At 35.6% G+C, this 15,437-nt stretch overlaps 1 protein-coding gene across 1 annotated transcript in view; it reads right to left on the reverse strand.

The window, feature by feature from the left end:
- The window catches only part of LOC306878242 (polypeptide N-acetylgalactosaminyltransferase 18-like), a 107,630-nt gene that overhangs the window by 44,796 nt on the left and 47,397 nt on the right, over nt 1–15,437 (reverse strand). The window contains exons 3-5 of the mRNA XM_079430462.1: nt 13,549–13,715; nt 1,853–2,036; nt 50–247 (exon numbers count right to left, since the gene is read on the reverse strand). Of these exons, the coding sequence (XP_079286588.1) occupies nt 50–247; nt 1,853–2,036; nt 13,549–13,715 (549 nt within the window). The remainder of the gene's footprint in view (nt 1–49; nt 248–1,852; nt 2,037–13,548; nt 13,716–15,437) is intronic.

Genomic DNA, 15,437 nt, shown 5'->3' on the forward strand with positions numbered 1-15,437 from the left:
ACTATTATTATTATTATTTATTCCTAAATTAATAAATTGAACAAAATACCTGATTGGAGCAGAGCTGTTGTTCAAGTTCCACCAGGATTTTGGTGGGTTCAGATACCGGCACCACAGTTCCCAGTCAAAGCCCTGAGCAGAGAGTGGGTACTCTTCAATCTCAAATGTGTCGTATTTGATATTGTCAAAAGATGGAGATATAATTCTGGTTCTGTCTTCTTTGATCCTTTGGAGAATAGGCTCAGCCCTGTAGAAATAACAATAAAATAGTTTACCACCCAGTGGGCAAAAAGGCATTATTTGAGTATGAAACGTGAGGCTGAACAGGCAGTGCATTCTCAACTAAATTAAATAACAAACAGGGCCTATTCAGTCAGCTCATCCTCAGTACTATTTTAGGACTGGTTCTTCTAGAGAGATGCAAATTGAGCAGTACAGTACGGCTTTAAAATTACATCAAAGCTGATTAAAGGCAGAAAAATTCTGGGTGTTATTCAAATTGCACTGACATATCTGGGTCAGATTGCTATGAGAGAAGCCATGGTGTGCCAACTCTAAGATCCAGAACTTCTTTTGATGATGAAGGGCGTCTGTATGATCTATGTTCATACATGACCAGGTTAAAGGAATAGTTCATCCAAGAATGAACTCGATGTGTTGCCAAGTTTGAAAATGAAGTGTGAATGAAATTTGAATGTTAGAGATGAAGATTTTGAGTGCATAATGACTTACATATCAGTCTGTTCCTCACATTATTAATAAATAAAATGCACCTGTGGCAACATTTCTGCATAATGGTACACATTTCGTGACACTTTGTGAAATGTCCAGTGAGTGGCACTAAAAGATTCATTTCAATGACAAATGATAAATGTGAATCTGGCAACGTTTTATTACGTTGGTTGAAGTACATATGGCAGCAGTTTGGAAATATCCAGTGAATTACACTAAAAGGTTAATGCTCTGTCATGTTTGAAAATAATGTAACAGGGGTTAACCCACATTAAACCCTACCCTAAACCTAAATGACAGTGTTAACAAAAGTAAACATGAGATAAAAGCACATTTGCTAATTCAGCTTGCTTCTACAAGTACTGAGGTCTTATATAGTGCATCATGTTGTACAGGACTCATACCCGAGCACATCATTTCACAAGTGCAATGCTGTACCAGGTGCGCTACCGAGCAAGTTTACTACATCAGAAAAGCCATACATAAGGAGCATATTATGTGATGTAAAAATTAAAATGCATTAGTTTGCAAATTGTGTATTATGATAAAATAGTTTCAGGTCACAACATAGTATTGTGAAAGGAATCTTGTGAAAATAAGTCTTTATTAATCAATAATATTCACCATAATTTGTGTGACAGGGAATTTAAGTTGTTGGTGTTTTACAGCCTCTAGTGTTCATTTCAGGTGGAAACTGCTGTGAATTGGTATAGGTAGGCCTATGTTTTTGGAGTTTTGCATAAAAGGCATGTTTTTCCAGCATATGCTGCACATTAAGCCTTCATATATAGATCAAAAAATGAATATAGTACAAAAGTAATTTGAAACCTTTTGTCTTTTGCACTATGCAAAAGAGACGTGTGTGCATTCTTAAAAAATCCTTTCATGTTTCATGGAGGAAAGAAGCTCATATAGGTTTGAAGCAACATGAAGATAAGAGAAAAATTGAAGCAGTGAACTTTTTTTTCTTCAGGTCTTTTTAGGAAAAAAAAATGCCCCTCAGTTCCTGCCAGTGCTTGAACAAGTGCACTGATCCTTTAGACCATTTAAATTGAAAGAAGCAGTAATTACAGTCTGTCTATGAAGCGCTAGGAATAGCCGGAGTTCTCATATCACCCACCAGCCAGTGTTGAACTCTACGTGGGCGTCAAACAGGGCCACCACAGGGGCAGAGGCAGCTCTCCAGCCACTCACACGTGAGCGGATCAGCCCCTCCTGCTTACTGTGCCGCACCAATTTAATGAAACCGGGCTGCTTGCCATTGGTCTCCTTGACAAAGTCCTGTAATTTCTCCTTTAACTCATCTGGGAAGAAGACAGAGACAAAGAGAGAGAGGAAGAGCTGTAACATTACAATGCCTCCTGGAGGAATGTCCTCATTATTCCTGGTCACAGCAAAGAGGATGTTGTTGTTACTGTGTGTGTGTGTGTGTGTGTGTGTGTGTGTCAATAAGGACTCTTGAGTCTGTCAATCATGTGCACTTTAACAGAGAAGCCATACTGAACCAGGATGTGGAACTGCATGCATTGCTTGAGTAAGAAGGTGTGCTCTCACACCAAACAATACAACATTCATGAATTTCATTCATCACACCTGACCTAACATCCTTCAGCAGCTTACGAAACATACTGATACTGCATGTACAAAGAAACAGAGCAGTTCAATAGTACTAAAAAGTACAATCAATGCATTATTAATTTTATTTACGCTATATTAATATATACTACTAAACACTAATAAAAACTATATATATATATTAGTGTTTAGTAGTATATATTAATATAGCATACTTTAATAAAGATAATAATGATAATAATGCTATTATCATTGTTAAAACAGTTTTTGCTGCTTAATATATTTGAGATATATTTTGATATATTTATGATGCATTTTTGTGCTATATTTTTCTTTGATGCATATGAAGTTTGTCTGCATATATATGAAATAGAAATCTTTTGAAACATTATAAATGCCTTTAATGTCACTTTTGATCATTTTAATGCATCATTGCTAAAGAAAAATACTAATTGGTAACACTTTATTTTAAGGTGTCCTTGTTGCACGTTACATGTATTAACAATAAATTATGCATAATTACATGCAAATAGCCCAAAGCCAAACCCTAATCCTAACACTAAACATATAGTATGTAGTTAATTAACATTACTCAGTACTTAAAGGTATAACTACACTGTAATAAGCACACAAAATAAACTGTAACCTAATAATTAAATTACTTATTTTATTTTTGAATGGCGGTGTATAATAGTTATTATATCAATATTGAGCAGCACAACTATTTTCAACATTGATAATAATAATAATAAGTATTCCTTGAGCACCAAATCAGCATATTAGAGTGATTTCTGAAGGATCACGTGACACTGAAGACTGGAGTAATGATGCTGAAAATTCAGCTTTGCATCACAGGAATATATTACATTTTAAAATATATTCAAATAGAAAACATTTAAATCGCAAAAATATACAGTATTTCACAATATTACCTTTTTTTTCATTCAGATAAACAGATGTGTTAAATTGTAATAATATGTCACCATATTTTACAATATTTTTGATCAAATAAATGCAGCCTTGCATGTTAGTATAAGAGACTTCTTTCAAAAACAAACAAAACAAAACAAAATATTCCAAACTTTTGACCAGTAAAAAGGACATTACATTAGAAAAATGCAAAATAGAAGAATTTTTGGCCTTGATTGTTTATTCCTATTAATAAATGTTAACCACCATGTCAACGCCACTAAAAATCTACAACACTGATGAAACTTTAACAATATGGCAACAAGTCTCACATGAATATATAACGCAAACCATGAAGAAGTGTCATTAAGTTTTCATTTGGGTGCTTCATGTGTTATGTTTCACTGTTAAATTGAATTCCTATTATTTATTTTAAATTTTCTCCCTCTCAGAGAAGAAACTGGTGGAAAAGAGGGTGAGACAGTGGAAGTTGATGTGAAAGACAGACATGATTCCACAGTCAATCCAACATATTCATTACTGTATGTCATAAAAGACTGGTGCAAAGACTGCAACCGATCAACTTTTAAATGCATTGCTTTAGAGCATTCCTGAGATCTCAATCTGAATGCAATGCAAATTCTCTTTTCGGGAACTGCTACAATGGTATGATTGTATGTTGGCAATATCAAGTATATGAATATGGTAATCATTTGGTATCATGCTAAATGTCAAAGAAGCATGACAATACATCTGAAAGCATGATTGTATCATGGTACCACCATGTTATTTTTGGTAAGGGTTTGTGCAGTTTATCCAGTCGAGGGCCTAATCGTCTTATTCCCTGTTTGCTGGAGCTAAATTGATTTTCTATTAAGTTTGCATGACAAACATGCTTGAAGATTTCACAGATGGTGTAGCCATGGGACAGGGAGAGAATTAATTCCACCAACTCAATTATCTGTTGCTGTTAAGACAAATAAATGATCACAAAGACTTCACAAAAAAAAATGATCACGAAAAAAAGTAAAACACAAGACAAGGCCCAGTGGTTCACAAGGTTTTTAAAAACCTTTTAACAGCATAATATATTGAAATGGCTCATCAACTCTTTGAGTAGAAAATTCATTTGTGCACATTTGTGATTTTATTTATTTATTTGTAATGTTTTACTAAAAGTATTTTTTTTTATTTTTTGCAGTCTATTTTTTCCATCCACAGTCAATCCTGCTATGTCTATTTGCCACCATGGATTAGAGAATGTTTTATTATCTTTTTATTCTTTAAACTCTGTTTAAATTCAACGTGTTGCTGTTTCTTTGTAATCATTTGTGAAATTTACTAGCAATTTCTGAGTGCCTCCTCCCCCAGTTTATGTTTTCCCTCTAAATATTCGTAGAAATATTCAACATATTGGTTGTATTTCTGTAGGTTTTACAGGAAACAGTAAAACCTGTTAATTGATTAACTACAGTATCTTCCAATATATGGTGAAAAAATCTAAATGTTTTAAAATTGCATTACATTTAAATTCATGGTAAAATACGGTAAAAATCATGGCTTGCTGTAAAATTATGCAAGTAGAAATTATGAATTACTTATAACTTATAATTACTTATGAATTAGAATTTACGGGCATAGTGACTTTATATTGGCTAGTGAAATATACAGTTATCAGTTATAAAATATACAGTGCAAGCACCCATATGCCAGCCTGTTTTATTTATATTTATTTGTGTTGCATTATTTATTTATTTTTAAAAGGGGAATATCTGGCAAACACAGATGCCAGTATACTGTACATTTTCTGAATAATAATAATAAAAAAAACTGGGGGAAAAAAACTGTAGGATTTACTTTGAAACAAATTTTACTCAGAAATTGCTAGTAAATTTCACAAATAATTACAAAAACAATAGCAACATATTAAATTAAACATGACATTTTAATTATTTCCCCATCAGCATTTTTCTAAAAAGTTGCCAAGCATTTTTTATCATTTTTACAAAAATGTATTCAGCCCAAGAATATTTTGTTGTATGAATGTCATTCAATATACCATACAACCATTTAATTCTATATATATATATATACAGGTCCTTTTCAAAAAATTAGCATATTGTGATAAAGTTCATTATTTTCTGTAATGTACTGATAAACATTAGACTTTCATATATTTTAGATTCATTACAACACAACTGAAGTAGTTCAAGCCTTTTATTGTTTTAATATTGATGATTTTGGCATACAGCTCATGAAAACCCAAAATTCCTATCTCAAACAATTAGCATATTTCATCCGACCAATAAAAGAAAAGTGTTTTTAATACAAAAAAAAAAGTCAACCTTCAAATAATTATGTTCAGTTATGCACTCAATACTTGGTCGGGAATCCTTTTGCAGAAATGACTGCTTCAATGCGGCGTGGCATGGAGGCAATCAGCCTGTGGCACTGCTGAGGTGTTATGGAGGCCCAGGATGCTTCGATAGCGGCCTTAAGCTCATCCAGAGTGTTGGGTCTTGCGTCTCTCAACTTTCTCTTCACAATATCCCACAGATTCTCTATGGGGTTCAGGTCAGGAGAGTTGGCAGGCCAATTGAGCACAGTAATACCATGGTCAGTAAACCATTTACCAGTGGTTTTGGCACTGTGAGCAGGTGCCAGGTCGTGCTGAAAAATGAAATCATCTCCATAAAGCTTTTCAGCAGATGGAAGCATGAAGTGCTCCAAAATCTCCTGATAGCTAGCTGCATTGACCCTGCCCTTGATAAAACACAGTGGACCAACACCAGCATCACTGACTGTGGGTACTTGACACTGGACTTCAGGCATTTTGGCATTTTCCTCTCCCCAGTCTTCCTCCAGACTCTGGCACCTTGATTTCCGAATGACATGCAAAATTTGCTTTCATCCGAAAAAAGTACTTTGGACCACTGAGCAACAGTCCAGTGCTGCTTCTCTGTAGCCCAGGTCAGGCGCTTCTGCCGCTGTTTCTGGTTCAAAAGTGGCTTGACCTGGGGAATGCGGCACCTGTAGCCCATTTCCTGCACACGCCTGTACACGGTGGCTCTGGATGTTTCTACTCCAGACTCAGTCCACTGCTTCCGCAGGTCCCCCAAGGTCTGGAATCGGTCCTTCTCCACAATCTTCCTCAGGGTCCGGTCACCTCTTCTCGTTGTGCTGCGTTTTCTGCCACACTTTTTCCTTCCCACAGACTTCCCACTGAGGTGCCTTGATACAGCACTCTGGGAACAGCCTATTCGTTCAGAAATTTCTTTCTGTGTCTTACCCTCTTGCTTGAGGGTGTCAATGATGGCCTTCTGGACAGCAGTCAGGTCGGCAGTCTTACCCATGATTGCGGTTTTGAGTAATGAACCAGGCTGGGAGTTTTTAAAAGCCTCAGGAATCTTTTGCAGGTGTTTAGAGTTAATTAGTTGATTCAGATGATTAGGTTAATAGCTCGTTTAGAGAACCTTTTCATGATATGCTAATTTTTTGAGATAGGAATTTTGGGTTTTCATGAGCTGTATGCCAAAATCATCAATATTAAAACAATAAAAGGCTTGAACTACTTCAGTTGTGTTGTAATGAATCTAAAATATATGAAAGTCTAATGTTTATCAGTACATTACAGAAAATAATGAACTTTATCACAATATGCTAATTTTTTGAAAAGGACCTGTATATATATAAGAAAAACGTTTGCCCACTGACAAACAAGTGATCAGTCTATAATTGTAATGGTAGGTTTATTTGAACAGTGAGAGACAGAATAACAACAACAAAAATCCAGAAAAACGCATTTCAGAAAAGTTATAAATTGATTTGCATTTTAATGAGTCAAATAAGTATGTGACCCCTTATCAAAATAGGACTTAGTACTTGGTATACTTCTTGAGCCACTCCTTTGTTGCCTTGGCCGTGTGTTTTGGATCATTGTCATGCTGGAATACCCATCCACGACCCATTTTCAATGCCCTGGCCCTGACGGTACAAGGCCCCGTCCGACGTCCTTTTGATGCGGTGCAGTTGTCCTGTCCCCTTAGCAGAAAAACACCCCCAAAGCATAATGTTTCTACCTCCATGTTTGATGATGGGGATGGTTCTCTTGGGGTCATAGGCAGAATTCCTCCTCCTCCAAACACGGAGAGTTGAGTTGATGCCAAAGAGCTAGATTTTGGTCTCATCTGACCACAACACTTTCACCCAGTTCTCATCTGAATCATTGGCAAACTTCAGACGGGCCTGTACATGTGCTCTCTGCAGGATTTCAGTCCTTCACGGCGTAGTGTGTTACCAATTGTAACAGCTGTCCTTGAGATCATGGACAAGATTCTCCTGTGTAGTTCTGGGCTGAATCCTCACCGTTCTCATGATCATTGAAACTCCACGAGGTATAAATAAAAGGGTATATAAAATTTAATTAATTAATTAATAAAAAAAAAATAATATAAAAAAAAAAAAAAAAAAAAAAAAAAAAAAAAGGCTGTGAATGATGATAGCATAACTACACATACGTACTGTCATGTGTTATCTGTGTTACTGACAGGCCAAAAAAAAAAAAAAAAAAAAAAAAGAAACTCCACGAGGTGAGATCTTGCATGGAGCCCCAGACCGAGGGAGATTGACAGTTATTTTGTCTTTCTTCCATTTGCGAATAATTGCACCAACTGTTGTCACCTTCTCACCAAGCTTCTTGGCGATGGTCTTGTAGCCCATTCCAGCCTTGTGTAGCTCTACAATCTTGTCCCTGACATCCTTGGACAGCTCTTTGGTCTTGGCCATGGTGGAGATTTTGGAATCTGCTTGATTGATTGCTTTTGTGGACAGGTGTCTTTTATACAGGTAACAAACTGAGATTAGGAGCACTCCCTTTAAGAGAGTGCTCCTAATCTCAGCTCCTTACCTGTAGAAAAGACACCTGGGAGCCAGAAGTCTTACTGATTGATAGGGGATCAAATACTTATTTGACTCATTAAAATGCAAATCAAGTTATAACCTTTTTGAAATGCGTTATTCTGGATTTTTTTTTTTTTTTTTTGTTATTCTGTCTCTCACTGTTCAAATAAACCTACCATTCAAATTACAGACTGATAATTTCTTTGCCAGTGCAATCAAACAAAATCAGCAGGGGATCGATTTATTTATATATATATATATATATATATATATATATATATATATATATATATATATATATATATACATATATTTTAGCACTTGTATTTTCATAAAGAAAAAAAGCAACATTTTGAAACCAGGTTTCACGGGGGTGAATTTGGATAATACGGATATAAACAATGATTAGAAAAAGCAAAAAGAAAAACAGACAGCAGAAAGCACACAAGTAAGCTACAACACACCATTGAATAATAGACTGTTTCCACATTCCTCTAAAAGTTTGAAATAGTTTTGTCTTGTAAAACATACTACAATATTTAATTTACGAAAAATTCAGTGTATATGAAAGAATGAAATCTCTGATAGAAAGAAATGATGGTATGTACTAAGTATATTCTTCAGACAGAATGTTTCCAGTGTAGGTGACGACTGACTGAACTGAACTCATATTGGCCAATCACAGTGATTGTTATCTGACAGTTGTTTTGCTCTATTTCCTTGCCCTTAATGATCCTGACACTAGCCACAGGTATGACAGAAGCTAAAGGTCACTTTTCTTATAGCCACAATGTAATTCACCTTGCCCTTGAGTGGGATGTTGTGCTCAGCCAGGCTCATGCCTACAGAGTTTATCCTTGAGCGAACGGCGTCTCTCATCGATCACTGAGATTGTGGATTTGCACGAGTGAACGTGAAGAGAATGTCTCTTCCAAAAGCCAGAGAACATTGGATATGAACAGCTTGTGGCTCTACAAATTGCTCTAATGCTTTACCCACGCCTGCAAATATGAGTTTTATGATTGAACCGGGAGACACTAAACGAAATCTGTCTTCTGATTTGATTTGACAGCAAAAATCCCTCTATCAACCTCACCAAAAACTTTCTTCAACGCTTATTAGAGCACAACTTTCATCTCCGTCGAAAATGACTGATTAACATACATGAACAAATAGCAATTGATTGGAAGAACTGGTGAAGATATGATCATAATAAAACAGGCCCATTATCTCAGAACTGCTCATGACTGAAAGCATCAATCTTTCATCACCATTATCTCAAGTGCACTTCTTGTTTCAGTCAATACAAAACATTAAGCTTGACTGATCCTACCACAGCTAGCTATTATAATATGATAACATAAAGGAAGACTGACGTGCTGAAGGTCTCTAAGCAATCTTATTGGGTGTCAAAGCTTTTGAGAAGACATTTTAATTAAGTCCTTGATGTTAAACTGACTTAAACTGGCATCCATTTTTGCAGGATCTATCTATTCACTTATGACAAAGAAGTACACTTTTGCATACTTTTTAAAAAGAACACTTATTATTGAAATAATACACTTGAAGTGTGTCATGTTTACAGACACTTAACTGCATGTTAATTGCAATTAAATGAAAATGTATTATAGTTTAATATTAAATGCAATTAGCTGAATTGTATTTTATTTTATTTCATTTTTTACTCAAGACTTAAGTACACCTTTACATCTAATTTCATAATTACTTGTATTGTCTTTAAATTGTTTCAAGTGTATTGCTGAATGCACTGACAAGCATTTATGGTAAACTTTTTGTTGAAACGAGTATGCATGCATTGAAATGGTATTGGTATTTTATACATTCGTAATGATGAAGTAAAAAATCTAAACTTGCTCTAGTATGTCAGCCAACACATTAAAATAAGTGTACTACTATAAAGCATGACAAAAGATTATAAAAACATAAAGATTTAAAATAAACTTTGAAGTAAAACTTTTAATTTGAAATTACAAAGTGCATTTACCAGGGAATAAACAGATAATTACTGTACTTAAGTCTGTTAAGAACATAAAATGCCAACCTTTTCTCAGATTCTGTGAGGAAACCTGGTTTACCTGCTGGAAGACGTTCTTATTATGCCTGGCTATAGAAAGAAAATAATTCAATCTTTGTGTACGTCAATATGGACTCCAGGAGCTGGGACAGCTAAGCTGTATTGAACTGAATGTGAAGTTCTCAACCAATATAATTCAACATTCATGAAATCAATCCATCACTGCTTCTAACAGCTCAAAACCTACGATGACCAGCCAAGACAGCCCTACAGAAAGTATTGTGGCATTTCCTTTGGCTGCATGTTTGAACTCTTATTCTGAATTTCTCCAAATCTGTTCCGATTAAGAAACAAACTCATCTATATCTTGGATGGCCTGAGGGTGAATAGTTTTGTTTGGTATGTATTATCTGAAAAGTCTTATTATTGCATGTAATTCTGCATAGAAGGCTTTTTTGGGGTAATTTAACTTAACTGAAGATATATTTTCTGAAAGTCTACATTTTTCTTCTCAAGTAAATTTATTTTGAAAAATGTTTAGATATTTTTACTGACTAAAATGCTAAGCATTTTTTGCAGTGTAAATCATCTCTCTCTCTCTCTGATGATAAGGTGGTTATTCATCATTTTTCCACTGCAGAGGCAAATAATTTTTGTCAGCTCATTCTCGGGTTTTGAGGAGAGCGGGATTTAATTTTCATTGGCCTTCACCGAAGGTTGACAGATTCTCTGTCGGTCCCACTGTTGACATAAAGTGTCATGTTGAGTGGCCGATTCCCAACCTTCATCTATGAATGTAAAGATAAAGCTGTCAGGACTCAGAGCGCAGGCCGCTGGTCCTCAAAATGGTACAATTAGTGAGTACTCATCTGGGTCACTTTACCCTCTTTCTCTTCATGTCGGTCATGGTGTCTTAAGCACTAGAATAAAGTGTAAGCTGAACCCAGAAGTGGCTCTCACATTAGGGAGAGATGTCGAGAGATAATACTCACAATTGAAAGGACCTGGCAGCTTCCATAGAGCTGTAGGGGTGACAACAGTTAGCGCTGATAAGACCACCAATTCTAACCGTAATGACAAAAGTAAATCAGCGTCTGCTGACACACTATGCCCTGACACACACGATGACATGACACCAGCAAAATGTCAAAGATGCCATGTTTTGGTTTGTCTGCTGGTTTTTTTGGGGAGGGGGAGAAGAAAAAGTGTTTAGGATGATAGATTAATTTCTAAAAAAAAAATATCTAGTAGAATTTAGAAATCTACCAGAAACATAGCATGACTAAGCAGCGTTTATCTATGCACAACCATGACATTTCTATACAGCTGTTTTAGCATCTTTGCAGGTGATTCGGTGAAGCGAGGGCTTTTGTGGTATTTTTCCAAGATGAAATGTTTAGGTAGATTTATCTGTAAATAATTTTAATTGTTGTATCCTGTGAAAGCTAGTGAAGAAGTGTGCTTAATTGTATGTGCACTTGTAGTCTACAAATCTGAAAATATATTAAAGACAAAACAAAAAAACTGTTCTTTCAGACAATATAATATAAATTAAATAAAAGAACACGTGTACTTAGAGTACAATTTCATGATAATTTCTTAACACACTTAAGTACACTTTTAAAATGTGCAGTTTGTAATAATCACGGAGCACACACGAGAAGGATACAGGAACACGGAGACGAGGATAAACTCAAAATAATAGGCTTTAATGACTCCAAATAAGGCAGGGCAAGAAAAGGCAAGGCTGACACAGACGGGAACACCGGGGGTAACGAGTAGACCAGACAAAATAAAACTGAACAGATAGGACTGTAAATACACAGGACAATCATAGATAATGAGACAAACACAGCTGGACAAGAATTAACTAATAATCACATTTAACAAGGACAGGAAACAAACCAAATATGGACACAAGCGGCGGGAACACAAGACACACACGACAGAGGAGAATATATATATATATATATATATATTAAAAAAGAGAAAGAAACCTATGGAAGTCAATGGCTACTGGCAACTGTTTGCTTACTAACATTCTTTAAAATATCTTCTTTGTGTTCAACAGAAAAAATGTGGAACATTGCGGTATGCAGTATACATTGCGGCCATACCACCCTGGGTGCGCCCGATCTCGTCTGATCTCGGAAGCTAAGCAGGGTCGGGCTTGGTTAGTACTTGGATGGGAGACCGCCTGGGAATACCAGGTGCTGTAAGCTATTTAAGAGGAAGTCGTGACCTAATGGTTAGCGAGTCGGACTCGTAATACAAAGGTTGCGGGTTCGAGTCTCGGACCAGCAGGGATTTTAGGTGGGGGGAGTGAATGTCCAGCGCTCTCTCCACCCTCAATACCACGACTGAGGTGCCCTTGAGCAAGGCACCGAACCCCCAACTGCTCCCTGGGCGCTGCAGCATAAATGGCTGCCCACTGCTCCAGGTGTGTGTTCACGGTGTGTGTGTGTGTTCACTGCTGTGTGTGTGCATGTTGGATAGGTTAAATGCAGAGCACGAATTCTGAGTATAGGTCACCATATTTGGCAGTATGTCCCTAAAAAAAAAAAGAAGAAAAAAAAGGAACAATTTGGACGAACTTGAGTAAAATATGGCAGAATTTTCTGGAGGATAAGGTCAATATAATAATAAATAATATTAAAATGTAATATTAAAAATATTAAATGTAATATAATAATAAATGCATTAATAAATTGGGAAGTTACGTACATTAACACTTGTTTCACACAATATTAACACAGAATAATTCAGAAAAAAGTCAACCACAAAAAAATGTGTTTTCTTGCAATGTTGACAATTTGATAATGAATGCAATAATCACAAAATAGCCAAAATGCAGGATAATTTACCAGCCTGACCTTTTTTTTTATTTATTTTTTATTAATGTTAAATATAACGGGAAATATATTCATCAGCCTGTCAATTAACGCTCTTAATGCAGCATCAAATTGGTGGAAATTAAAGTAGTAATGAACAAAAAGGCCAGCAGACAAACCCCACTACATGCAACAATAGTCCAGAACGTGAGGTGCATGATGTATTTCTCAGTGTGCAGCTGATTAGCATTCTATCACTAGTAGTCACTTTAATCCAATGAGCAAAGCGGCTAATTGAGCAGACGGAAGGGTTAGATTGAAGACAGAGTGTTGAGGAACCAAACAGCGGTAATTATTAAGACTGTAAGCCTCACACTGAGAACTATCTAGACCAGTACAAGAGAGCACTAAAAAGAAATGCATGAGGTTGCCGCTGCTTTGTCCCCGTCTCACAGGAAATAGTTAGGCCAATGCTTCACATTAATGGCACTCGCTACTTAGAGCTTGTGAGACAAACATTACACAATCGACAAACATGCTAAGCGTTAGTGCTGTGTGTAAACCTACCGTTATTGCTGTTGTCATCTACCAATATGATCTCTTTGAGCAGGTGGCGCGGGGTTCTGTTCATGGCCGAATGGATGGAGCGCAGAATGACTGAGAGCGCCTCGTTCACAAAGATGAAGACTATACTAACCTGCGGTAGGTTCGACGGGTAAGACAAGTTTTTGCACCTGCAGGAACAGATGAAATAAAGCAGCACAAATGTTAATGTGTCAAGGCATTTACAAAATCTGGGTACAAATTAATGTCCTTTTAATTTCTAAAACACAAATCCCATGTAAGATTTTGTTAAAGTATTACTAAAATTAACCAAGCATGCAAAACAGCTAGTTTTAAACACATCAGCATACATTGTTAAAGGTCTTGACTTTCTTGACTGTATCCAACAATTAAAAGAATTATTATTTAATAATTATTGTCAAAATAATAATCACACAAATCAGGGTTTAAGATGTATCTAGACAGTTTTAGCAACCAAACTGTTTTAGTAACAGAGTTGCAAAACTGCACACCTAATGCAAAATTTATAGTAAATAAAAAAGCTCATATAATATTTAGTTTGACCTCCTGAGGTTTACAATAAGCATTTTCAGAAGTTTAGGCAACTTCTTTGCTGACCATTTAATTATGACTACATACATGACTTCATCTTCAGCTTCTGGCCTATTCTCTTTCCTTTACATGGAAATCGCCGGAAATACTAACAAAAGACAAAACGCAATTAGACAAACAGGACCTTTTTTGGTAAATATGGTGGTCTTTACAATAATAGGTAATGTTTTGATGTTCTTGGCAGACTGGAGATTATAGCAAATGGGTTTAGAAGGTTTTCAGACGCAGGTACTCAATAGCAATTTGGCTTCACGGAGAAAAAAGAACAGATGTGATCAGATGTGAAGGAGTTCTTTATGTTGCTTCCAGCAAGACACATCCAGTAATTAAAGGCTATGGAGTAATTATGTTTTTCCACGCACACCTCTTTCAAAGCCTGTCAAAACAGAGTCGTTGGTGTAAACCGTATGTTACCATGCTTTCAAACCATAACAGACTGTAAAAAAAACAGTGTCAGGCTTTACATTACACTAATTTTCAGCAGAATTTGTATACGCTACTGGTCAAAAATTTGGAATAATTAAGTTTTTTTTATGTTTTTGATATATGTTTGTTATACTTGTTATAAGCTACTATTTATTTGATCAAAAATACAGAAAAAACTGTAATATTGTGACTTTTTTTTACCATTTAAAATCAGTTTTCTAATGTAATATATTTAATAATGTAATTTATTTTGGTGATGATAATGCTGAATTTTAGTCTTCAGTGTCACATGATCCTTCAAAAATCATTCCGATATGCTGATTTGATGCTTATTAATTTAATGTCACTTTTGATCAATGCAATGCATCCTTGCTGAAAAAAGTATTCATTTCTTTTTTTTTTTTTCTTTTTTAAATCTTACTTATCCCAACCTTTGAACAGTAGTGCATTGTGGTTTCCACACAATATTAAGCAGCCAAAACCGTTTTCAACATTGATAATAATAATAGGAAATGTTTCTTTAGCAGCAAATCATCAATAAGCTGCATTGTAAATAGAGAAAAGTAAAATTGTAATATTATTTCACAATGTTTTATACTTTTTGCTGTATTTTTCATCAAATAAACGTATTCTTGACAATGTATTCATCTTTCAACATGCAAAAAATAAAAAATAAAAGTAGTATACTTGGGATACATTGTAAATGCCATGCTACAGGAATATGGTAATCGTTATATAGTATATATAATGATATCAGTGCATATTGGTGGACCTGAGGAAACAAAAAGAAGGCAATGATCTTCTCATCCGAATTTGTTTTTGAGAACACACTGCTCTGTGCCTCCTCCGAGAAA

Source organism: Barbus barbus (genome assembly GCF_936440315.1).
Source record: "Barbus barbus genome assembly, chromosome: 2".
Classification (NCBI taxonomy): domain Eukaryota; kingdom Metazoa; phylum Chordata; class Actinopteri; order Cypriniformes; family Cyprinidae; genus Barbus; species Barbus barbus.